The following is a 25,909-nucleotide window of genomic DNA, read 5'->3' as shown; positions in this document are numbered from 1 at the left end:
AATCTCAGCTGGAATACAGGATCTCTTATCTTTAAATTCCTCACACCCTAACTTCTGTAACAGGGATATTTTTAAGAACCTAAAGTCAATGGGAGTTTTGCCCAAGTTAGAATTGCAGGATCAGGCCCTAAGACTGTAAAGCATTTTGAAATTTGAGCACTGATCCTACAAACACTTATACTAGACAATACTGTAGCATAACTTCATTGTGTAGTATGTATATTTATTGTCTTGCCAACAAACTAAGGCACTAGTTCTGCAGACTCTTAAGCACAATTTTAAGTTTCAACGGGAATACTCCTATGCTTAAAGTTAAGCATGTGTATAAACATTTTCAGGATCAGGGCTACAATTTGTAGGTAAGACACTATACATAAAGTCTTCTGTCATATGGCTTCTGATGGCACAAACAATTAAATATTGGGTAAGCAATGTCACCACTTTATCACGGTAGCATCATCCGGAGACATCAAGCACATCCATCCACCATCAAGATGATAAAGAGGAGGAGGGCAGTCCATAACCAGATGACACACTGTTTGTTCCTGAGCTCCACTGGGTCAAGGCAGGGAGCTCAAGAAGCCCTAGGGGTAAAGACGTAAATTAAGCTATTCGTGACCACAACCTATGCTGTTGTAACAAAGAAGGATCTTTTGGTTCAGATGAAAAGCAGTACTTGTGGCACCTTAGAGACTAACAAATTTATTAGAGCATAAGCTTTCGTGAGCTACAGCTCACTTCATCGGATTCATTGGTTCAGATGGTTGTTCTGAGGGAAAGGGGTGGCAGGTTTGTATAATTTTTGGTGGTGCCCAGAACAGGTCCAAGTCTCCGCCCCCCCCAACACACACACATCTGCCTTGTAAGTCAAAATATATATTTTAAAATAATGTAAAAATGTGAGGGCTCTGGGGTGGGGCTGGTGATGAGGGCTTGGGGGTGTGGGAGGGGCTCAGGCAGAGGGTTGGGGGGGTGGGGTGAGGGCTGTGGTGTGGGGCCAGGGATGAGGGGGTCACGATGCAGGAGAGGGCTCAGGGCTGGGGCAGGGGGTTAGGGTGCGAGGGGATGAGGGCTCTGGCTGGGGCTGGGGATGAGGGGTTTGTGTTGTGGGAGGGGCTCAGGGCTAGGGCAGAGGGTTGGGGTGAGAGGGGTGAGGGCTCTGGCTGTGGGTGTAGGCTCTGGGGTGGGGCTGGGCTGGGGATGAGGAGTTTGGAGTGCAGGCAGGCCAGAGAAGGACAAGCACTAGTAGTTGGAGGGCGCTAGGAGCCTGTACCCTGTGGTGGCAGTTGATGCCAGGAGCCAGCAGAGGGGAGGCAGCATATAGAGCTGCAGGGGAGAGGTAGAGATGCTCTGGGGCCCCTGGAGAAGTATGCAGGGGCAGCAAGCAGAGGCGGGGGGACACTTGGGGGAGGCATGTGGGGGCGGCAGGGGGGCCACGGGAGAGACCCGGCCCCAAACATTGGTGGAGCTGGGCCCCCAGGCCCTGAATATTGCCGGAGCCCAGGCACCATGGGCTTATATAACTCGCCTGCCCTGCTGAGGGGCATGCGACAGCTGATCCAGATAGACTAGGGAATGCAGATGTGAATTGTCTGTCTGCCAAAAAATGCACCATTGATCCAAAATATAGTTGTCAAGGTTCCTTCCCCACTCTGAACTCTAGGGTACAGATGTGGGGACCTGCATGAAAGACCCCCTAAGCTTATTCTTACCAGCTTAGGTTAAAAACTTCCTCAAGGTACAAACTTTACCTTGTCCTTGAACCCTGTGCTGCCACCACCAAGCGTGTTAAACAAAGAACAGGGAAAGAGCCCACGTGGAGACGTCTTCCCCCCCCAAAATTCCCCCCAAGCCCTACACCCCCTTTCCTGGGGAAGGCTTGATAAAAATCCTCACCAATTTGCATAGGTGAACACAGACCCAAACCCTTGGATCTTAAGAACAATGGAAAAGTAATCAGGATCGTAAAAGAAGAATTTTAATTAAAGAAAAAGTAAAAGAATCACCTCTGTAAAATCAGGATGGTAACTCCCTTACAAGGTAATCAGAGTCAAAACATAGAGAATCCCTCTAGGCAAAACCTTAAGTTACAAAAAGATGCAAAAACAGGAATATACATTCCATTCAGCACAGCTATTTTACCAGTCATTAAACAAAAGAAAATCTAATGCATTTCTAGCTAGATTGCTTACTAACTTTTTACAGGAGTTCTGAAGAGCATTCCTGATCTGTTCCCGGCAAAAGCATCACACAGACAGACAGACCCTTTGTTCCCACCTCCCACTCTCCAGCTTTGAAAGTAACTTGTCTCCTCATTGGTCATTTTGGTCAGGTGCCAGCGAGGTTATCCTAGCTTCTTAAACCTTTACAGGTGAAAGGCTTTTGCCTCTGGCCAGGAGGGATTTTATAGTTCTGTATACAGAAAGGTGGTTACCCTTCCCTTTATATTTATGACAATAGTCCTGTGCAACCTGTGGTGCTTTTCCTTAAAAAGGTCATGTCTGATTTACTAAGAGGCATGGTTATTTTAGAAAAGGAGACTTTAACAGGCTTTTTTGATGTGGCTCTGAGATGAAATTGTGAAGTAGGCTGTCTTGATAGTTGGCTGCACACAGTAAGGTGGCCAGGGCCCTCCCTTCACACCTAATCATCGGGAGAACAATGCCAGCCAGAACCTGAAGGTTGGAAACTGAAGTTGTCCTGGTCACCTCGGTCATGATATGAAGGGCTCAGTTGATCATTGAATCCAGCTTGTCACAATGATTATTAGAGTCCCAAGCTGCTACACAGTATTCAGTAGGTGCAATAATTAGGGCACTGGTACATGTCCACAAGGTTGCTGAGCTAGCTCCCCATGAGTTGTTGATAAACCTGCAGAGGAGTATGACTCTTGACTGGATTTAGCCTGTCTTCTTGATGTGTTGTTGAAAGCACAGAGCGCATTCAAGCTTTATCCCCAAATAAGTAGGGTACAGTTGGCTGATGGTGCAGAAGGACCTGGAGTTGTCAATGAGCTCAACTCGATGATGAATTGAAACAAGATGACACTGTCTTCAGTGTGTTTTTTGAGTCTTCAATTCAAAAAATACTTAGCTGAGGTCTTAAGGTCAGATGACAGGCAGGACCCCAGCTCCTCAAAGCTCCTTCTGCCTATTGCCAGGCAGATGTCATCAGTGTACATAAACTTTGTTGTTCAGGAGGGTGGCAGGTCAGCTATGTCTATCTATCTATCTATAAAAGAGGTACTCCTGAGGGAATTCTGCACCAAAAAATTAAAAATTCTAAAAAATTCTGTATATTTTATTTGTCAAAGTAATACAAGATAATCACGCCAGTTCAATTATTTTGATAATTTATTTCAAAATACTTGTCAGCAAGTATGTCTGTAACAATACAGACAAAAAAATATTTTGTTTTAACAAATAGATTCCTTACTAGACATATTAATACAGAACTTTGAGTAATTCATTTAAACTACAACACAGAACCATATTTTCTGCACCTGTCAGAAGCAGTGCAAAGGTGTGATGTTCCCCTCTGGTGTTGTCTGGACCAGTGGTCTGCTAGGCCACACCAATCCTTGACTCTGGGAGCCAGCCTTATCCTGCTCTGCTGTGAGAACCCCCACTCTTGGGCTGTTCACGCAGCCTCTGGGTGTAAGCTGCTCCCAGCTACTTGCAAGCGAATGACACTAGCCAATATCTCCAGTCCCAGACACAACCCTAGGAACCTCCATCTTGCAGTGTCCAGTTATGCCTGCTGGACGCTGCAAGCTTATATAAGTTCATCAATTTAACAAAGAAATTGATATGTACCAGGCTTGATATCCCAAGGGGAGCCTCTGACACACTGCAAACCAAACACACTGTTTCAGGTAGAATAAACATACAAAGGTATTAACTATAAAGATAGATTTTGAGTGATTATAAGTCAAAGCATAACATGTCAGATTTGGTCAAATGAAATAAAAGCTAAATGCATTCTAAGCTGATCTTAACACTTTCAATGTCCTTACAAACTTAGATGCTTCTCACCACAGGCTGGCTGGTTACTTTTCAGTCAGGCTCTCCCCTTTGATCAGCACTTCAGTCACTTGGTGTGGTGTCTGTAGATGTAGGTGGAAGAGAGAGAGCCAGCATGGCAACTGTCTCTCCCTTTTATCATGTCCTTTCTTCCCTCCTGGCTTTGCCCCATACCTTCAGAGTCAGGTGAGCATTACTAAATCTCTCTAAGCAAGGTTGAGCAAATTCCCTGTTGTGGCCTCATACAGGTGAGTTATCGCATTGTAGTTCCCTTGCTGGACAATGGCTGTTGATGAGTTGATTGACACCACGCCTGGGTGTTGGATACTTTCCTTGCTGTTGCCTCTGCGGAGTTAATATTTGGCTGATTCCCCAACTTAGAGTCTGTTTTAGTGACAACCATACCACACTATTCTTATAACTTCATATGCATTAATGATACACATATATGGATAGAGAAATGACTTTCAGTATATCATAACCTTTCCCTGATACCTTACAAGGCATGCTTTATATGTAAGATCATGATTATATGAAAATGAGGAATATGGGGGTTACAGTATGGTCCCCCAAGGTATACAATGTCACAAAAGGCTTGGGGGAATCAGAGTAATGGAGGAGCTGAGGGAGAGGAAAGGAGCCTGGAATGAACCTGGTGGGTTGTTGGGTGTGGGTGGGAAAGGTATGGAACAGGAGTTTTTGGGGGGGGGGACAGAGAGGGGGGAGAAGGGAGGAATTGTTAAGGAATTGGGGAGCCTCCCCCATGCAGAGCCTCCCCTGGCTGACCCCAAACCTCTCCCACGCAGTCAGGCACATCTGACCTGTCCCCACATCCCCCATCCCCATGTGGCCCTGCAGCCTTCTTTCCTCACCTCCATGTGGTCCTGCATCCCCACTCCTATTTGGCCCCTGGCTCAATGCTGTCAACCCTCTAGCTCCTGAGCCTGTGCTCCAGGGTATCACACTCACTAGCCATTTTGAACCCTGGTTTGTGACCCCCCCATCTCCCCTCCCCCCAGCAGCCCTGTGTGCCCCACTCTGCCTGTGCTAACTTGGCTACACAGGCAGAGTGTTGTGATGAACTTCTACGTCTGAGGGAATTCTGTGCCACTGCACACAATTTTTTTTCCCTGCAGAAAATACATTCTGTCTGAGAAGTGCTGCAGTTCCACCTTTTGCCCACCACAGGTGGCTGTGGCACCAGAACAGCCAGCAGCTGGCTGCATTCTTGCTGCTGGCTGTTCTGGCACCACAGCCACCTCTGGCAGGTGAAAGGCAGAACTGCAGCACTTCTCAGGCAGAATGTATTTTCTGCAGGGAAAAAAAATCTGTGGCAGGACATGAATTATGGGCATGTGCAGTATTCCCCCAGGAGTAAAGAGTATTGGAGGGAGTACAGATCTTTACAGAAATCCATTGTTCATATGACACTGGGGACTTGAACCATCTCCACACTTGACAATCACTGTTCTGTTAGAAATCAATGTGATGCTGTATGATTGAATATGACCATTTATATTATTGTTGCTAGCACTGTTATACAATTGCAACAAATCATATGCAAATTATGGCATGTAAGGTATCAGTGAAAAGTTGTAATCTGCTAAGTATGATAGTTCTGTTTATAATTTGATATCTGAAGTTATGAATATTGGCTATGTATCTGTATCTCAAAAATGTGTTGTATGCCTGGCTCACACCTTCTCTCCCCCCGCCCCCCTCCCAATAGATTTACATCAGCGCTAGACAGCTATGTTTTGATGGCCCATTAAGGACACTCAGCTCACAATGGGCCTGTGACATATGGCCAGAAAGGGTTAAACATCTTGAAAAATAAATAACCCTCAAAAGATATGTGGGGAGATAATGTTTGTATTTTTGTGTATTTACATATGTATGAGTAGGGATGACAGTGTAACCAACAGTCCCTGTCTGTGCTGTATTCTGATAGTTCAGAGATCAAAAAAACATCCTAGCATTTAAATGAATTGTAAACACGGGATATCTCGGTGTTCATCTCTGTTTGAAATGTACTGTGAATGGTGGAGAAACAAGCAAATGGCCTTATGTTAATTTGTATACCTAAGTACCGGTGATAGACCTCCTTCAAAGTCATCCTAATTACCTTTTGTTCCCTGAGGAACTCCAACTTGTCAAAGAGAATATAAAATTGTATAAGTTTCAGAGTAGCAGCCGTGTGAGTCTGTATCCGCAAAAAGAAAAGGAGTACTTGTGGCACCTTAGAGACTAACAAATTTATTTGAGCATAAGCTTTCGTGAGAAGATCCTTGGGTTCTGATTCTGTCATCTCAGATCTGCTTAGGCTTCATCAGGGGAAGTCTGAGTCGCAAGACTGAGGTCCCGGTTATGCTGGTACACCCTGAATATAATATTGGACATCAGACTATAACCTATGAACTATTACTAAAAGAACTCTTTGAAACTACAAAGTTCACCATCTCTGCTATGAATCTGCACCTAAATGAATTGAATTCATGTCTGCTCTTTTTACCATACTCTCTCTCTTTTGTTTTTTTAATAAAGTTTAGTTTAGTTAATAAGAATTGGCTGTAGTGTATATTTGAGTAAGATCTGAAATATTCAGTAACCTGGGAGGTAATGTGTCCTATCCTTTGGGATTGGTGGAACCTTTTCTTTTATATGATGAAATAAGATTAACCGAAATTTTCATCATATTTGACATGGGTACCTGGATGGAGGCCTTAGGCTGGATCACTTTAAGGGAACTGTGTTTTTTGGACTTCTGAGTGACCAGTAAGGTAATAAAGAAGCTGTTTTATCCTGGCTTGGTAAATCTAAGTATTGGAATATCCACCAGCTTTTTGGGGTTTGTCTGCCCCATTCTTTGCAATTCACCCTAATTGAGTAACCACAGCTGGCCCCTACTGGGACCCCAGTCACAGGGCCATTGAAGAAATCCATCCCATGCAGTCCTATGAATGCCTCAGACAGTGAGGTGCCAATGGCTCCCAGTGTGATTCAGCAAAACATGGAAGGCATGTGCTATGGACATGTGAACTCGGACTCCATCTTTGTCAGTAACTTTCCATATACATGGGCTTGGGGCTTTATTTGGGACAGTAAATTTCCATACACATAGCAGAGGATACAAAAGACACTGAGATATCTCCATTTTGCCTCATTCCTGCTCCAGTTCTCTGGACTGTGGATTTACAACTAAAACAAGTATTTTGAATAATGGAATGAGGGCCTTTTGGAAGTTACCAGAGAGACTTTTGCAAGGCAGCAGTCTATTCCATCACTGCTACAAACCTGATAGAAGGATTTTGCAAACATTCATATGTATAAAGAAAAGGAGTACTTGTGGCACCTTAGAGACTAACAAATTGTGCCACAAGTACTCCTTTTCTTTTTGCGAATACAGACTAACACGGCTGCTACTATGAAACCTATTCATATGTATATGATGGTTTAACCATTTGTAACGCTAATCTTTTCTTTTATTAATAAGTCTTTAGTTAGTTTACTGAGGATTGGCTATAAGTGTGATATTTGGGTAAGATCTGAAATATTTATTGACCTAGGGGTAAGTGTCTGATCCTTTGGGATTAGGAGAACCTCACATATGGTGAATTGGGTTTTCAGGAACCTCTCACTATATTAGACCTGTTTGTCTGGATGAGAGCCCACGGCTGGAATGCCTAAGGGGGACTGTGGTTGGCTTCTTGTTAATCTGTGTGGTGCTATAGAAGCTTGTTTGGTGAATCTAATTATAGAATAAACCACCACTTTGGGGGGATTGTCTGCCCTGTTTCTTGCAGTCTGTCCTAAGTATGGCATTCTCAGTGCGATCCATCCATCCAAGACACCCAATCACAATCATCTACATAATAAAATCTACAAGTTTCTTGTCTGGGACCATGGAGTATAATTTTAGGACTAGTCCACGGTGCCAAACTGTCATATGCCCCAAAAAAAAATCAACAAAAACAGTGCCAACCTTCTGTCCTGTCTCAAACACAAGATATTAGCGAGGCAAGGTAGGTGAGATAATATCTTTTATTGGACCAACTTCTGTTGGTGAAAGAGAGACAAGCTTTTGAGCTTACACAGAGCTCTTCTTCGGTCTGATCAAGTCTGGTTTCCCAGACCTGAAGAAGAGCCCTGTGTAAGATTGAAAGCTTGTCCTTCTCACCAACAGAGGTTGGCCAAGTAAAAGATATTATCTTACCCACCTTGTCTCTCTAATATCCTGGGATTGACATGGCTACAACACCACTGCCTTGTGAAATTTCCCAGGGTGCAATCTGAACTTCTGTGTCCCCTTAGATGCCTGGGATGCCTTTTACATTGCTTTGCTAATGAACAGCAAACCTCTCCAGCCTCTGATCACTCAACCACCAACATGCAAAGTCACTCCCAGCTGAGTACATGAATGCTATGCCCAGCCAGCCATGAATAAATACAGGGTGACACCAGCATATCTCTCAGTCCCAGTCTTGCCCCCTAAAATGTGCATCTTGTACCATTCAGTAGCCCACTGGCACGTACAAGCTCATATATTACTCCATCATTCCAACAAAGGGTAATAAATATGCACCAGCTTTGTTGTCTCAAGTGGAGGCTTCCCAAACCCTTCAATCCAAATTCACTGTTTTAGATAAAACAGTAAAACAAGTTTATTAACTTGAAAAAGATATATATTTAAGTGATTTACAAGTGAAAAGGCATAAAAGTCAGAGTTGGTTACAAAAGAAATAAAAAGCTAAATTTGCAAGCTAATTCCTAAACTTTACAAAGGCTAATAAATGTAAAAGCAAAAAGATTTCTCTCACCCAAAAGCTTTCAACAGTCTGTACTGGCTGGAAAAACCTCCAGAGGACCACTCCCTCTAGTTCAATGATGTCTTTCAAGGGATCTTGCTGTCATCAGTAGGGATGGGGGAGGAGAGGTATCTAGAGCAGGGGTGGCCAACCTGAGAAGGAGCCAGAATTTACCAATGTACATTGCTAAAGAGTCACAGTAATAAGTCAGCAGCCACACATCAGCTTCCCTCCCCATTCCCAGCGCCTCCCACCTACTGGCAGCCCCACCAATCAGCACCTCCCCCTCCCTCCCGATCAGCTGTTTCATGGTTTGCAGGAGGGGGGCGGGAAGGGGTGGAGTGGGGGCAGAGCATGTGGCAGAGACAAGGGTTGAGCAGTGAACACCCCCTGGCACATTGGAAAGTTGGCGCTTGTAGCTCCAGCCCTGGAGTCGGTGCCTATACAAGGAGCCACATATTAACTTCTAAAGAGCCGCATGTGGCTCCAGAGCCACAGGTTGGCCACCCTGGTCTAGAGGCACCTTTGCTGGATCATGAGGTCAGGCAGTTCCACGGTGTACATGAGCTGCCAACTGTCCTTCCGATGTGAATTGTAAATTTCTTCTTTACAACTCCCCTGCTGGCAAATCCCCAATTAAGCATGTAATGGCTATTTAGCACTTTGCTGGCATGCCAGTGTGGCTTTGTTTCTGAGGAATTGGCTTATGAGTGTTATCCAGAATTACAACATATTTCCTTAACAATCTTACAGCAAAATCTCATAATTTCACATGTAGTGTTGTTACACACATTTCAACAGGATAATAATATTCATCAGATTATGAGTTTATAAATGAGTTTTTAAATATATTTTATACAAAGTATATCATAACCATATAAAAGTGATGAACATGAAGTACAGTGCGTCACATGCATGTGTCAAATAAAAGATGTCAGTCTAATCAGTTGATCCTCAGCATTATGGCCTGGTTGGAACCCTGCCTGATACTGAGGTAACTGTGGGGCAATTAAAAGCAATAGTCATTTAAGCACCAGTCTCTCAAACAGCTTAAAAATTATGCTGATCAAAGTGATTGGATGATAGTCCTTTGAGTCATCTGCCTTCCTTCTAGGCTTGAGAAGTGCCAGTACATGTTACTTTTGGAACTGTACTGCATTCCAAACAAGTATTATAGAGTCCTACCAGAAAGTCACAACAAGATGAACTCCTCTGTTGCAGGAATTCCCCAAAAAGTTATGCTGCAGTGTATAGTCCATCTGATCAAGTTTAATAAGTACCACATAATTTGTTCATATGAATTCTTGTAATAACAGTCATTTTCCCAACAAAATACTCAATCAAAATACTTTATTTAGAAAGGCAAAATATTTAGAGAGGCAAAAAGTACAGTTCTTTAGTAAAACACCATCAAATGCATGGAAGATAAAATAGTGACTTTTAAGAACTAGTTAAGGGAATTCAAAATTCCCTATTCTGTTGTGTTCTCCAGCACACAAAGAACAAACCAGGTATTTTCAGTCCAGATTACTTATTTCAGATTAAGGAAATATAGAGTGAGAAAACATATAAAGTCTTCATGAGAGCACAAAAAATGACTTTCTCAGAAATATTTTGCATCAAAAATAAAACACCCAATAGTAAGTGCCTCATAAGCACAACTGCAGCAAGCAGAGACCTTTTATACATTTCAAGGTTCAGTATACAGCAAACAGAATGACAGCCTCTTTTTTCAGTTACATGACCATCCATACATAACTTTATATTGGATATAAATTCACTATCTCTGCTGCTAGTACATATGTACTAACCATAGAAATAAGGGCCTTGTTTTTCTTTGTATTTGCTCTGAGTGTTGCTCTCACTGATGCATTTTCCTTCCTTCAGCATATGAGATGTTGCCTCGATCTAGTGTTACATGGTCACCTCAGTGCCAATTATATTAAATTTTGGAATGAGACATTCTTCTGTGACCCTTAGCCATATTACTGTGATCTTCCACGTCTTGCAGCCCATTCATAAGCAATGACTACAAACCTTATAAGACTCTCTGAAGTAAAGTATCTGATAATACTGCTGATTTGCTGTTTGCCTCAAAAGCTCATTTCAATGTTTTAGCAGCTATCACTATTAATAAGTGAGATGTCTTCATTTTCTTTTCTTAATCTTTCAGTAATTATTGGTCCCTGCCTGCAACCATCTGGACTTTGTGCAAGAAAATTGCACAGTAGTTGCACAGACTGACATCCTCCTTTCAAACACAAGGGCATGGGATGGAGCACTAGTATCCATTTCAAGCAATACTGCCTCTGTGTACCAGGTTAGGCCAGAAGAGTCACATAGTCACTGGGTCTCCTTGCAAGAGCTGTGTGAATAAGTGATTGTTTTGGTTCATTTGTAATTCCAAACCGCTATCTGGGCTGAAGGCCTTTCTTGTGGGTGGCAGAATTGGGTGTGGGTGGGCTAGCAAGACCCCACTCACCCAAGGGCAGCAGGTCCCTAAGTGGCAGATTAATGAGGCCCATCTTCCAAACAAACCCACTTGTTTAATGTCTCCTGGTCCTGTACATAGCAGGGTTTCTTCCTACAGACTAGTCTGGAACATGGTTTAAGTAGTCACACACTACTCACATGTATAATTACATGCACATACTAACTTGTCCTTAGAGGATTGGTACTTTAAATGGTAGATAGACAAAGTATAGTGAAGTCAGTAACTGTTATAAGTCCCCCTTTCTCAAGACACATTCCTCATCAGAAGAGGAGTGATTATTGACATAGGATCCTTTAATTAGAAAAATGGAAACACATGAACTCCAAGAGTGATCAGGTTTTGAGTAGCACTTGTAAAGAGGCCAGCTTCACAAAATCTGGGATTTGTCTGCAGATAAACCATCTGATGTTTAATTTTTGATAAATTGAAGGTATAAGAAATAATATATTTTTTTTCGAGAAGGGTTTTCAGTATAATAAAAATCTTATCTTTAGAATTAAAATGTGTGTGTGAGGGGGTTAGGTTTAGGGTAAAAGTAGATTGGATAAATTAACAGCTGCTGAATCAATGAGCTAAAATAATTAAAATTGACTTCTTAATCCAATTCTTAATGGAGTTAACATGCATTAAGAGCTGTAGGTTCAGTGAACATACAGGGTGTTGCTTCTTATAGGGCTGACACTAATTTTTAAACAATATTTCCAGTCTGAGGAGAGCCTCTAGCAGCTGTAGGCACTTACGCAGCTACTCTGTTGTGTGTGTGTGTGCTGGGGGTGTGGATGTTCATTCACCACTTGGGCTATGTCTACACTGCAGTCAGACACCTGCAGCTGGCCTCTTCCAGTTGACTTGGGGCTTGGGCTAAGGGGTTGTTTAATTGCAGTGTGGACATTCAGGCTTGGTCTGACGCCTGAGTTCTAGGACCCTACAAGAGCCAAACATCTACACCGCAATTAAACAGCCCCTTAGCCTGAGCCCCATAAACCTGAGCCAGCTGGCAGATGTGAGAGATGGTAGACTTGGGATTTAGGGATCTGCTGCCCTTGGATGAGGGTACGCATAATCCTCAAAGGCTGGCTCACAAGCTGGCTGACTACATAAAAACTGTAGTATTGGCCTTCTGGTCTGTCAGTGGTGAGATGTCATTCAAGTAAGACTGAAGTTGGCCATGGGGAAAATATTTAAAAATCAGGAGTTTAGCCCTAATGCTGAATCTTGGTTTGAGGATTGATTTGAGGGTGGAAGATATTATTTTGTTTACTCCTACAAAACAACAATCATAATTAGAGTACATGACATCTTTGACTGACAATATACTTACAGGATCTTTTGAGCCAGGAATAAATGTTTTGCTGGAATTTACAGAACAGAAATGACAAAACATAAATCCCTTTTAACATTCTATTGCTCTCAAAGGCAGCACCCTATTTGATGAGGTAGCAGCACAACAGCCTTTATTATTTTAAAACAGGGTTTTGCAAATTATTCATCACACATACAGAGAACACAAAGACATTATGGGTTACAATTATGCTACTCATTCAGCCCTAGCTGGATTCTGGAGGCCTTTCTCCTTTTGGATTGTTGGGTATCATTTGCAGTCAGATAGTTTATCTTCTGGTTTCTTTGAGGGTGAAGTCCTTCTGAATTTCTCACTCTGGCTCCCACAAACTGTGTTAAGAAAGTGCTGAAGAATTGCTCTCTCTGTCAATACAATTAAAAAACAAAAGAGTTAATTTGAATCTCAAGTTGTCAACTGCAATAAATTCCAGGAAAGATGAACATTGGGATAGTCTATTTTATGTAAAGATTTCATTTACAAATTATGAGTGAGGATACAACAATCACTGCACTTTTAATATACTGTTTTTATAGGAGCACAGACAATTCTCTCCTACATATTTGTGTGTAGGGGAGGAAAAATTCTCTGTTTCCTAGTAATTCCTCCAGTACGGGCAAGGGGTTCAGGGTTCACCCCCCTGCAGGACAGAGAGAGATGATTTTTTTTTACCTTTCCAACAAGTCTGAAGAGTGCAGTGTTCAGAAAGTTTCGTAGCTTGTGTTTCACCAGTGACTGCGTGCATGATAATTTACACAGGATGGATTAAATTATTTCTTAGTATGGTACCCTACCTTGCTTTGGAGCTCTTTCAATGTACTTATTAACTTGTTCTGGATCCAGAGAATTTAAAATTGGTAAGATACTGAAATATTCTTTCCCAAAATCTCTTTGGTATGTGGTCATCTGTTTAATGTTTTCTTGATTCTGGATGTGAGAAAATGTCACGGTAGGAACTGTAAAGGTAAACCAGGTAGGAACATTTGAGTGAAACCAAACATAACCCTATAATCCTCCCCTTCATCTTTCCCCTCTCCTTCCTTGTACTGTAGTCTCCTCTGTTCTTCTCATTTTAATTGAGGCCCTTTTCCTTCAATAGAATCAGTCCCTTCATATCTTATTGCAGAATTAGCACCGTAAGAGTACATCTAAGTGCCTTAAGGAAAGGGAAGCCTTATCTGTATTGTAAAGCACCATTAATATCTACTATATAAATAATAATAATGCTCTGTGTAATTAGCTTTGGATAGTGTTTGTTTGGAATCCAGTCTGTACTCAGTTTTAGCTACCAGTTGTTAGGCCTGAGACCTGATCAACTCCCCTCCCCCATATTGAATCAGCCTTGGGTGAAAGTCAGGGAGTTCACCACTAACATTAAAAAAGGCATGTTCTGCTGCTGATAAAGCACCCCCACCTCAGGAATTTCCCTAACTAGAGCTAGAACCACCAAGGTTGTAAAAATGCTCAGAAATTAGGGAGGATCCAGAAAGAGACTCAACAAATGGTAAAATAAGCTCTGACCAGCGTTTTATGCTGACCATCTGGACAAACAGAGAAGGTCACAACTAAGGTACAATTTGGGCATGAAAGATAAAATGTAAAAACTTGGGCAGGAAGGAGGACACATAGGTGCTAGTGTGTAATTGGTTAAAAAATTTGTTATTTAGGAATGTGGGATAATGTGATAGGTTTAGTACATCTGAAGGAGGTAGCTAGTTTTACCTATATAATGTAAATGAAAAACAGTGCTCTTTGGGAAGCATTTCCGGATTGCAGTGCAACATCACGCTGCTAGAACTCTGACCCCTCTGTATGACCATGACGTGTAGAGGCATCACTGGGAACCCCCAGATGAATTAATCCTGACTGGCCATCGGGTGAAATTTGTCTGTATATTGGGAGTGGTGAACATAAAAGATTTGCTTGGTATATGTATTTTCTGTGTGTTGCTAATAAATAGATGTTTAGAGCACAACTGTGTAAAGGCTCTTTCACTGTGCAAAGGTTCTGCAGACCCGTACAGCCCTGAGGGAAAGGGCAGGTACTTAAATTGATCAGATTTCTTCCTGAGACCCGTGGGTAAGGATAGGTGCCTTACACCCTGAGCCCTCGGAAGGGAAATGGTGGGGGTGCCTAAATGGATTGGGTCATGCCTTGAGCCCTCGGAAGGGTATAGGAGGGGTGCCTTAAATTGAGCGGGTAACACAGTATTTTGAATTTTCTCTCAGTCAGGCTTCAATTTGGCCATGGTACTGAGACATACACATCCTTCTGGATTTCTCTGCAGTATTTCATACCTCTGATTAACAAATATTCCTGTGCCACTTCCAGGAAGCTCCAAGAGGGATCTGAAATGCCTTAAACTGGCTCAGGTGCATATCTTTAGACCAACCCAACAGAGTCATTATGGGTAAGTATACCTCCCTCTCTAAATCCCTCAATCTGTGAGGTTCCCTTAGGATCAGTCTCTCCTCATATTATTTCAGCACCAATAGGAAGCCAATGAGAGAGATGGTGAGACAACACAGGCTGAAATGCCAGCAGTACACAGATGGTACCTGTAGTAGGAAGGAGGACTAAGGCATGAACTGGTACTCAAGAGACCTAAAGTCAGTTCCTGGCTCAGTTACAGACTTCTTGTGTAACTTTGTTCAAATCACTTAATCTACCCTGTGCCTCCATTTCCCATCTGTAAAATGGGGGGAAATGCTTCCCTATTTAACAGGAGTGTTGTAAGGATAAAACCCATTAATGAGTGAAAGGTGCTCAGATACAATGATTAAGGTCATAATAAGAACCTAGATAGATACCTAGCTCTATATCTTCTTTAAACAGCACCATCTTCCAGCTTTCTCAATGCCTTGTTGAAAAATCAGCACTTAGCTGAACAGCAGCTCCACAGGGTGGCAAAGGCTGCTTGGAAGATGCACGAAATCAAGTGTATTTCCCAATGGGCTAGCCCTGACCATTCCTGGGTTGTCTTTGACCAATTTGTATGTGGCACTGGCGAGCTCTGAACCTCTCCCCCATTGCATGAGGAATTGCACCACTGTGCCCTCACTCCCAGCATTCTTTCCAATGCAAGAGGTCATTTTCCCAACCTGACATGTCTGTGCATGTGAAATATTGGTGAACAGAGTTCTTGTGGTGGGATTTACAAGAGCACTCAGCTCCCTTTGACTTCAATAGGAGCAGAGATAAGCAAATGAAAAGCACATTTGCACCTCTATGTGTAAAATTACTCCATGATGCAAAGCCATGCTGGACTCTCATAAAGAAACAGGCTCATTTTCTCTTGTCACAGAAAATCTTCAGACATCACTAATCAGTTACATAAGTAGAAGTGACCAGAGACTACAGAAGAACTAATTTAATAGTTGACAGGATTTCAAAAGAATCTGATTCCTCAGAGGAATGCCGTGTAAAGAGCTGAAGCCATGATTTTCATCGGTTCACAATATTTTACTTGTTTAAGGTTTTAAAAACAAATATATTCTTACCAACTCCTTTTGCTGGAATATGCCGATTTGCATTACATCCGTATTTCCAGGAAAAGTCCATGAAGTCATGGATGTGGGCTGGGGCCTGGTAATGATGCCTAAATTCAGTTGCTGGAGGATGTGGGATTCTTTTTTTCCAGTCAGGAGGCACAGGAATAGTATCTTTAATTTGTAAACCTGGAGAAGTTCAAAATAGTGTCAGTTTTATGGTCCAATAAAATATCATCTTCTCAATGAAAGAGGAGATTTGTATTGTGTGTGTGTGCGCGTCTCAGAAGTAAACAACAGGAAGCTAACCAGTAGGGCCAGTCAAAATTTTTCTGTCAAATCTTTTTTTTTAAAAAAAAAAAATAGAAAATTGGGCTTAAATGAGAAGGATCTGCTTCCATGGAAAATTACAAGTTGTTATTGACAAACTGAATGCTCCAGAACTTAAAAAAAATTTGGTTCCCGATCAAAAACCTGCGTGTTTTGAGTCTAAAATGCCACCATAGTACCTCATGGGGTTGTGGTTTGCGTGCCACACGCTCCCATTCTCCTCTTGGACCAGGTTACCCAGCAAGACCACATCTCCCATGATGCATGCCCTACCCTTAGTAAAAGGGGAGACCATGCTGCATTATGAGAGTTGTTGTTCAATCAGGGAGCCTGGCCTATAGAGGAGAACAAGAGCATGAAGCACCAAAACTACAACTCCCAAGTGGCACCAAGGCAGCATTTCTTTTTGGTTGAAATTTTCTATATGAAAAAAACCCCTCATTTTCTGACCTGCTCTACTAATCAGCCATATTGGCGCCTCACTACAGATGGAAAGAGTTGAAAGGCTGGATGTGTGGTGCGGGAGATAAGATTACAACAGACCGGCACTAAATTTCTGAGTCAACAGGTGCTTTACTTCCAAGATGTGTTAGGACCTTGCCCAAAGTCCATGTAGGTGAATGGAAACCTTTCCATTTATTTCAGTGGGCACCACAAAAAGAAAGATTGTCAAGGGGACAATGAGGAAGCACTGAACAATGGAACCAGGAATGAAGCTTCAGTTAGTTGTCTTCGATAAAGTAGTAACAGCCTTGTACTTTTGGCCATAACCTACTGGGATACTGGGAGGCTTAGAGGGACCCTTATCTACAAGGATAAATGCCAGAAGCATGTGACTAGGTGAGGGAAAAGGGAGGAGATGAAAAGAAAGGGGTTAGTTGGGTTCCTGGTGGGACCCTGACCCTACCATCTGTCTGCCCCAGCTGCAATGGGGAGAACATACATGTTGCATGCACCTTGTGGCCCATACTTCCTTTATGCTCCCAGAGAGACAGTGTAGGCCTGAGACACAATGCCTCCAAGAACCCCTGCTGGGGCAATGTGCCTCTGCTCTGTCCTCGACATTACCACAGCACTGTGCCTCAGAGTGTCTTAATGGACCCTTTTAAAAGAAGAGAGAGAAATAATTACCCTCACCCTGTGGTAATCCTAAATAATCTCCATTATAGGTAGAGTTGAACTGTGCTCTGATTGCTTCCCTGACCTCTTGTTTAGAAATAGGTTGTGTCCAGGGTGAAAGGCTGCTGGAGGGCTGCGGTTTTTCTTCTCGAGGCATCTTCCAAATCATGAAACTCTAATAACACAAAGAGTGGGATTTTGTAGATCTGCAGGTCTGCAATCAGAGCATCATATGTACAGTAAATTAGATTGTATTCAGCCAGCTCCCACAGAGTAAGATATAATTTGAAGTTCAGTAATAATAATGCCTGTTTCTTATATAGCACTTTTCATCAGTAGATCTTGAAATGCTTCATAATCTTTAATCTATTTCTCCTCCTTCAAACACCCCTATTGGGGGTTATTCCCATTCTACAGATGGGAAACTGAGGAACGGAAAGGCTAAGTGATTTGCCCAAGTTAAACAGGAAGTCCATGGCAGAGCAGGAAATTGAACCACATCCTAAGCCAATGCCATAGTCACTGGACCAGCCTTTCTCTTTTGTTGTATATTAACCACAATAATTCTACTATATGAGGAGTTTCAAGTAGTATTCATAGTAAGCACCAGTTATATGCTGCCAGTTTTGAAAAGGGACACATCAACTTGAAAACTAGTCAGCCAATTACAAAATAAAAATGAATTTACAATCGTTTCAGGTACTTCTCTTTCTCCCAAAACCCCTAACCAATTTTTGTGGGCTTATAATCATATTTTCCTATTTTTAGAATGCTTCTCTCTCCCTAGTTGCTGTGTAAGAGAGACACACAAACAGCAAAGGAAACTAAAAAAAAAGATGAAATTGACTATAAGCTAAGAGCCTGATCCAAAATGCTGTCAAATGCCCAAAGTAAACAAGCTGAAAATGGAGAAAAAGAGCCCCTGGCTCTTAACACTAAAGCAGGGATATTAACCTCAGGCCAAATTCCAATCTGGCTAGTAATTACATTCTGCTCCTCAAATACTCAGCAGCTGAATACGTTTGCCTCTTCCTGTCATAAACATTGGGTAATAGCACTGTGCACTGCTATATATCACAGGTGGATGTGATTAGTGAGGGTATGTTCTTATGGTCTGTAAAATGCTTTGAGATGGGCAGTATTTAAATATGAGTCTTTCTTTTTCTTTTCAGACCATTGTGGAAACGGTCTGAAAAAAAGGATGGAAATGATGAAAAGATGTAAATGCTAAGGGCTGAATATTCTGGACATACATGAAGAAATGGAGACCATCTACAGAAGATGGTGATACACAGCAGAGTTTACTGAACGGAAGGAATACTATGATTAGTCTGCTATGGAGTGGCTGCAGCCCAAAACGGAGCAGAGACTGCACATTTCAGAATGGGAATATTCGTGCATCACCATAGAAGAGCCACCAAACCTCCCAAATAATATCTGCCCAAAATAGTACTTAAAGAGGAGACCTGACATTGTTCTTTTACACTGTGAACATATTAGTGAATTATGTTGTTTTGTTCAACTAGCAAATCCCAGAATCAGAATAATACCCACCTCTTCAAATGTTCTTGTTGCTAAGTGCTTCTACTGGCACCCCATTCAGTGGTGTGCTCCAAAACTACAGTGCCATAAACTTTGTATCGGAAACAAAATATTAAGCCCTACCACAGTACATTTCCAGCAACTATAAATGAGGGAGAATGCTATAGCATTCCTTACTTGACTGGGATGAGGATTGTTTCTCCTTGTTCCTGATGAAGAGCCAGTCATTATAGGTTCTGCCTTGGAATATGGTTTCCAACAGAACTCTTCTCTGTAAGTATTAAAGCCAATAGGATCACTAAGTTGGTATGGATTCACATGTCCTTTTGCTGTTCTGGGACTATAAGAAATACATGAGAAATTGCAGTTAGAAATAGGGACACAAAGTATAAAAGCACATCTAACATTTACCACCTGTAACACTGCAAATATTGTGGTAAATGTCAGGTTTCAGAGTAGCAGCCGTGTTAGTCTGTATACGCAAAAAGAAAGGGAGTACTTGTGGCACCTTAGAGACTAACAAATTTATTTGAGCATAAGCTTTCGTGAGCTACAGTTCACTTCATTGGATGCATGCCATGGAAAATACAGTAGGGGGATTTTATATACACAGAGAACATGAAACAATGGGTGCTACCATACACACTGTAACGAGAGTGATCAGGTAAGGTGAGCTATTACCAGCAGGAGAGGAAAAAAAAACCTTTTGTAGTGATAATCAAGATGGGCCATTTCCAGCAGTTGACAAGAATGTGTGAGGAACCACGGGGGGAGGGGGGGGGGGGGAAGAGAGGGAAGGGAATAAACATGGGGAAATAGTTTTACTTTGTGTAATGACACATCCACTCCCACTCTTTATTCAAGCCTAATTTAATGGTGTCCAGTTTGAAAATTAATTCCAATTCATCAGTCTCTCGCTGGAGTCTGTTTTTGAAGTTTTTTTGTTGTAATATTGCCACTTTTAGGTCTGTAATCTGATTTGTGTCCATTTATTCTTTTACGTAGAGACTGTCCGGTTTGGCCAATGTACTTGGCAGAGGGGCATGTTCTCTGTGTATATAAAATCCCCCTACTGTATTTTCCACTGCATGCATCCGATGAAGTGAGCTGTAGCTCATGAAAGCTTATGCTCAAATAAATTTGTTAGTCTCTAAGGTGCCACAAGTACTCCTTTTCTTTTTGTGGTAAATGTATTTCTTTTTATAAGTATTGCAAACACTGGGGTAAAGACACATACTATCATGCATTAAATCTGTTGGGTTTTGTTTTTATCAAGTGCTACTGTAACTCAACAGTTACTCACCTGGAAATGAACACAGGTTTTCAATACATCACAAAAACAAAACTAACAGAAGTGTTAGCATTAAACTAACCAATATTATCTTACCATACTGCTTCAGTCTCTACTGGTGCTCTATATGGGTATTCATGTTTCATTGTAGTTTCATACGGATCCCACATTATTTTGTCTCCTAAAAACATATTGTACCAGTTATAAATGTGATAAATACACAATGCTGTCTATCCTATCTTTGTGACTATTCAAATAAATCATTCAGATGTAAGAAACTATGGATAAGCAATTTCATAAAGCTATACGCACAAAATAACTCAGGACCATTTGTGGCCACAAAGAATTCCCTCTCAATTGAATCAGCTGGAGTCAACCACAGCAACTGATGTGCTTTCTTTGCCTTGCCTTTGTATCTCTATGCTATTTCATCTGCCTTTCTAAGCATCGTGTTAATTGGGAGTAGTTAATCCAAACAGGACTGAGTATATGTTGGCAGAAATAGGTAAATTCTTTACTTGAATTGAAATTCTTTAGAGCAGGACCCATCTTTTTACACATTTGTAAAATTTGTATTTGCACATCATCTAGCACAGGAGTCAGCAATCTTTCAGAAGTGGTGTGCCGAGTCTTCATTTATTCACTCTAATTTAAGGTTTCATGTGCCAGCAATACATTTTAATGTTTTTAGAAGGTCTCTTTCTATAAGTCCATAATATATAACTAAACTATTGTTGTATGTAAATAAGGTTTTTAAAATGTTTAAGAAACTTCATTTAAAATTCAATTAAAATGCAGAACCCCCCGCGGACCGGTGGCCAGGACCCGGGCAATGTGAGTGCCACTGAAAATCAGCTTGCATGCCGCCTTTGGCACCCGTGCCATAGGTTACCTCCCCCTGCTCTAGTATAACGGTGTTAGGGCCTCTAGCTGCTATCATAAGAAAACAGCATGCTTAAAATAGGGTCTGGTGACACTGATGGTAAAAAAGCCTGAGCTCTAGCTACAGTACTGCTTTCACTGTTGCTACCACTGGATTGCTCCAGGGGAGAATTACAGGCCCCATTTCTGGCATAGTACACATGGCCATGGGAAACAATCAGGAGAAAACCAGGTTTCAGAGTAGCAGCCGTGTTAGTCTGTATTCGCAAAATAGAAAAGGAGTACTTGTGGCACTTTACAGACTAACAAATATTTTGTTCGTCTCTAAGGTGCCACAAGTACTCCTTTTCTTTTTTTTTAGGAGAAAAGCAGAGGGATTTGGAGAGGGAAGGCATAAAAATTGAGAGCAGTATTAGGAAGAGGAGAGAGCAGAGATATGAACTAGAGCATGAATATATATTGCTATGAGGGTAGTGATATTGACAACACTTTCAACGAAGAGGGAGACAGATGAGAATGAGTGAAACCAAAAAAGGAGAAGTTGAACAGTTTTGGAAATAATAAAATGTGAATGGATTAGAACTTTCAAGCAAATGGGCTCTAACTGTGGGTCAGGACCCCAAAGTGGGTTTTAACTCCATTTTAATGGGGTTGCTAGGGCTGGCATTAGACTTGCTGGGGCCTGGGGCCAAAGCCAGAGCCCTATCCCCCAGGGCTGAAGCTGAAGCCCAAGTCCCACTGCCTGGGGCCAAAGCTGAAGCCTGAGCCCCTCCGCCCAGGGCCAAAGCCCGAGCCCCACCAGCTGAGGCCAAAGCCCAAGGGCTTCAGCCCCTGGTTGGCAGGACTCTGGCTTTGGCTCCCCTGCCTGGAGCAGTGGGGCTTAGGTTTTGGTCCCCGACCTGGGATGGCAGGGCTCAGGCAGGCTCAGGCTTCGGTCCCCCATCCCGAAGTTTTGTGGATCACAGTGGAACCTACAACTGGGGTTTAGGTGCCTAAGTACCATAGGCACTGACTTCCCCTCTTTCCCATGGGCACTTGACCTCCCCTCTGATCCTGGCCCCACCCCCACTCTTCCATGAACCCTGACCCCGCCCCGCCTCTTCCCACCCCTTCCCCAAAGTCCCCTCCCCAACTCCGTCCCCTCCCTGCCAATATTCCAACTCCTTTCCGAAATCTCTGCCCCGGCCCCGCCTCCTCCCCTGAGTGCACGTTCCTGCTCTTCTCCCCCCTTTGGAGCATGCTAATGCTGCCAAACAGCTATTTGGCGGCGGCCGGGTGGGCAACGCTGGGAGGTAGGCAGAGGAGTGGGAACGCGATGTGCAAGGGGGGAGGTGGGGCAAGGGGGAGGGGGACCTTGGGTGCCGGTGGGTGCAGAGCACCCACTAATTTTTCCCCGTGGGTGCTTCAGCCCCGGAGCACCCACAGAGTCGGCACCTATGCTAAATACCATTGTGGATCTGGGTCTTAGATTACTCATATACATAAAGTTAAGCATGTGTAAAGGTTTTTGTGGGACTGGGGTAATAGTCACTTGCTATTTCTGTGCAGAAGCAAAGGAGAAACCCTAACCAAACTCAGCACTCCATACCTCAAAGTAGTTAATTAAGACCACAGAACTGACAAAAAATAATTTAAACAAGTGAATATGTGGAAGTTCACTTCTATGGAAAGTAAGTTGAAAACACTAAACAAAGCTAGTTCTAAAGTGACAGGGCCTTGCAGTGTTTGGTTTGTTTTACAAGATCACCCTATTTTGTATCTGCTCCTTTGATGACACTTGTAGAACTTGATGTGACTAAAATAGAGAATTCTGAATTTGTGGTTAGGGACTGAATTTGCGGTTAGAGACTAAAAGGAGCAGGGCTATTCCTTTTGTAAATGCCAGACATTACAATACATTACATTTCCAAAGCCAGACATTACACAATAGATAATTTAACGCTCCCTCTACAAAAAATGCAGTCCGCTGAAACTACTCTGTATAAGGGCTTATACCATGCTCATCATCATAGTATCTGAGCACTTTCCAGTAGTGCATTAAGTGATGTGACTAACATTTGCCATGGTTAGTGCAGTGTCTTTGTTTTGGTAAAGTTTTCTTTGTTATGGGAGGTTCTATGAATGTGTTGCTATGTGCTTATATTTGAGAAGACAGGTAGAAGGCATGTGCTTGGAAGGGAAGGTGATGAGATCCATGATGGACTTTGGTTCCTGGGGGACTTTGAGCTCTTCCAATTGAGGCAGCAGGAAAGTGCTAATCTGCCCTGTGCAGTGTTACTGTATCCATCTTGGTCCAAATATATGAGAAAGATAAGGTGGGGAAGGTAACAGCTTTTATTGGACCAGCTTCTGGTGGCGCCAGGTTCAAGCTTTTGGGCCACACAGAACTCTTCCTTAGGTCAGCACAGGGAGGAATTATGTGGAGGGGCCAGCTGCACTAGCACAGATTGCTACCCACAGCCCAGCCCAACTAACAAGGGTGTATTTTCTGATGGCAGCATTTCCCTGGGGCTGCCCCACATTCCTTCTGCCTGTCCCTCAGTTCCCCCACCCCACCGCCTTGCAACCTACCCTCCTCTGGTTGCCCCACTGCTAGGGTTGCCAACTTTCTATTTGCAGAAAACCAAACACCCTTGCACTGCCCCCCGTCCTGCCCTCACCATCCCCCTCCCTCTGTCTCTCACGCTTCGCCACCCTTGCTCACTCACTCATTTTCACTGGGCTGAGGCTGAGGAATTTGGAGTGTGGAAGGGGACTCAGGGATGCAGGAGGGGGTGTGGGATGCAGGCTCCAGAGGGAGTTTGGGTGTGGGAGAGGGCTCAGGGCTGGGGCAGGATGTTTGGGTGGGGAGGGGGTTCGGGCTCTGGGAGGGAGTTTGGGTGTGGGAGGGGATCAGGGCTGGGGCTGGGACACGGGAAGGAGTTTGGGGTGCGGGCTCCAGCCGGGTACCGCGTACCTCAGGCGGCCCCTAGGCAGCGGAGGTGCGGCCAGGCGGCTCTACGTGCTCCCCCCGGCCACAGGCGCCACCCCCCACAGCTCCCATTGGCCACGCTCGCAGCTAATGGGTCCCGTGGAGGAGGCGCTGGGGGGGGGCAGCACGTGGAGCCCCCTGGCCGCCCCTCTACCTAGGGGCTGCAGGAACATGCCGGCCGCTTCGGGGCACCTGCCTGTGCCGCAACCAAACTTTTAATGGCCCGGTCAGCGGTACCGATCAGAGCTGCCAGGGTCCCTCTTTGACCGGGCGTTCTGGCAACCACCTTCGGCCCTCTCTGGCTGGCCACGCCCCGTCCCCCTCTCCCCGCTCCCAGCCCCTGCCGGGGACTCTGGCAACAGCCGAGGCCCTGGAGGAGACGCGTCGTCATTGCTAAGGCGCATGCGCAGCTCACTCGCGCCTGGGCTCCGCCCCCAGCGCCCGTGGGGCGGGTCTCACCTGGCGGAGTGAGGGCGGGCGAGCCGGGGCGGGGTCGCCCGCGGGGGTCCTGGGCGGCCGTGGCCCCGTGGATGGGGGGAAGGGCGGGTCTCCGCCACCCGCCCCGCGGCGCCGTGTGGGGTCGGCAAGAGGCGCTTCCCCCCGGCGGCTCCAGCCCGTCCGGCGGCGGGGGCCAGGGGGCGCCGCTCCGTGCCGCGGGCAAGGGCTGGGCCTGCAGGGGGCCGTTGGCGCGCGACGCCGCCCGGGTTGCCCCTGGCGCCCGTCTGGCGATTGTGACCCGGGGCGGGGCGGGGCGGGGCGTCGTGTCCCCATTGGCGGGCCCGGGTCTAGCCCTTAGAGCCCGGCCTGGGGTAGCTACGGCGCGAGCCCCTCGGACGTTTCCAGCTGCCGCGGCCCGGCTCGCGGCAGCCTGGCTTTCGCGGGCGGTGGGGGGCGAGGCGGGGAGCTGCGGCCCCTCAGCGGGCTGCTGGGGTAGGAACGGGCCAGCTGTACCGTGGGAAACCGTCTCGCCCTTGCCTCTTGCCGCTCGGGTGCCTGGGCTTCCCTGGCGTGAGCCACAGCTAGCACCGCAGCTGTAGCAGCCTTTCTGCCGTTCCCCTTTCACCCTAAATTGACAGTAACGCCCCCATAGGTGCCGACTCTGTGGGTGCTCCAGCACTCATGGTAAAAAATTAGGGGGCGCTTAGCACCCACCTCATGCCCCCCTCCCCCATGTCTCCAGCCTGCCAAAATCAGCTGTTCCGCTGCCTGCAGGAGGCGCTGGGAGCGAGGAGCCAGGACGGGGCTGATCTGTGCAGGAAGAGGCAGGGCTGGGGGCGGGGCAGGGGTGCGAAGAGGTTTTTGGGGGGGCGGGTTGAGCACCCCCAGAGGGTCCGGGGGCAGACAGCATCTGTTAGGTCTACACTTAAGCGCTATAGCAACATTGCTGAAGTGTTTTAAGTGAAGACACGCCTATGCCAATGGGAGGGTGTCTTCCATCCGCATAGTTAATCCAGCTCCCCAGAGCTATGCGGAAGCTCTCCCACTGACATAGCGCTGTCTCTACCAAGGCTTAGGTCGGCATAACTACATCGCTCAAGGGTGTGGATTTTTTGCACCCCTGAGCGATGTAGTTATACTGATATAAATCTAGTGTAGCTCTGGCCTGAATCCCTTACTTCACAGTGT

The 25,909-nt window shown here is 44.5% G+C and overlaps 1 protein-coding gene and 1 long non-coding RNA gene across 3 annotated transcripts; one reads left to right on the top strand and one right to left on the bottom strand.

Moving 5' to 3' along the window:
• Window positions 1–12,679: 12,679 nt before the first annotated feature.
• TEX26 (testis expressed 26) lies at window positions 12,680–24,871 on the bottom strand. Of its 2 annotated transcripts, none has more exons than XM_043504373.1 (7): window positions 24,743–24,871; window positions 20,527–20,611; window positions 19,317–19,479; window positions 17,610–17,772; window positions 16,161–16,337; window positions 13,455–13,616; window positions 12,680–13,025 (listed from the first exon to the last, which is right to left on the bottom strand). In XM_043504373.1, the coding sequence occupies exons 2-7, from the start codon at window positions 20,598–20,600 to the stop codon at window positions 12,913–12,915; spliced, it is 852 nt and encodes a 283-aa protein (XP_043360308.1). In that variant the 5' UTR covers window positions 20,601–20,611; window positions 24,743–24,871; the 3' UTR covers window positions 12,680–12,912. The 2 variants fall into 2 exon arrangements, with proteins under 2 accessions (XP_043360308.1, XP_043360309.1); XM_043504374.1 differs by having other exon boundaries at window positions 17,616–17,772.
• On the top strand, window positions 14,085–19,323 carry LOC119849748. Its single transcript, XR_005290569.2, has 3 exons — window positions 14,085–14,230; window positions 14,992–15,070; window positions 18,770–19,323. It is a non-coding gene; the product is annotated as an uncharacterized LOC119849748 (long non-coding RNA).
• Window positions 24,872–25,909: the final 1,038 nt, after the last annotated feature.

Source organism: Dermochelys coriacea, chromosome 1, assembly GCF_009764565.3.
Source record: "Dermochelys coriacea isolate rDerCor1 chromosome 1, rDerCor1.pri.v4, whole genome shotgun sequence".
NCBI lineage: Eukaryota > Metazoa > Chordata > Testudines > Dermochelyidae > Dermochelys > Dermochelys coriacea.
The sequence above is the reverse complement of the archived record's forward strand: the minus strand, read 5'-3'. Positions and strand labels throughout refer to the sequence as shown.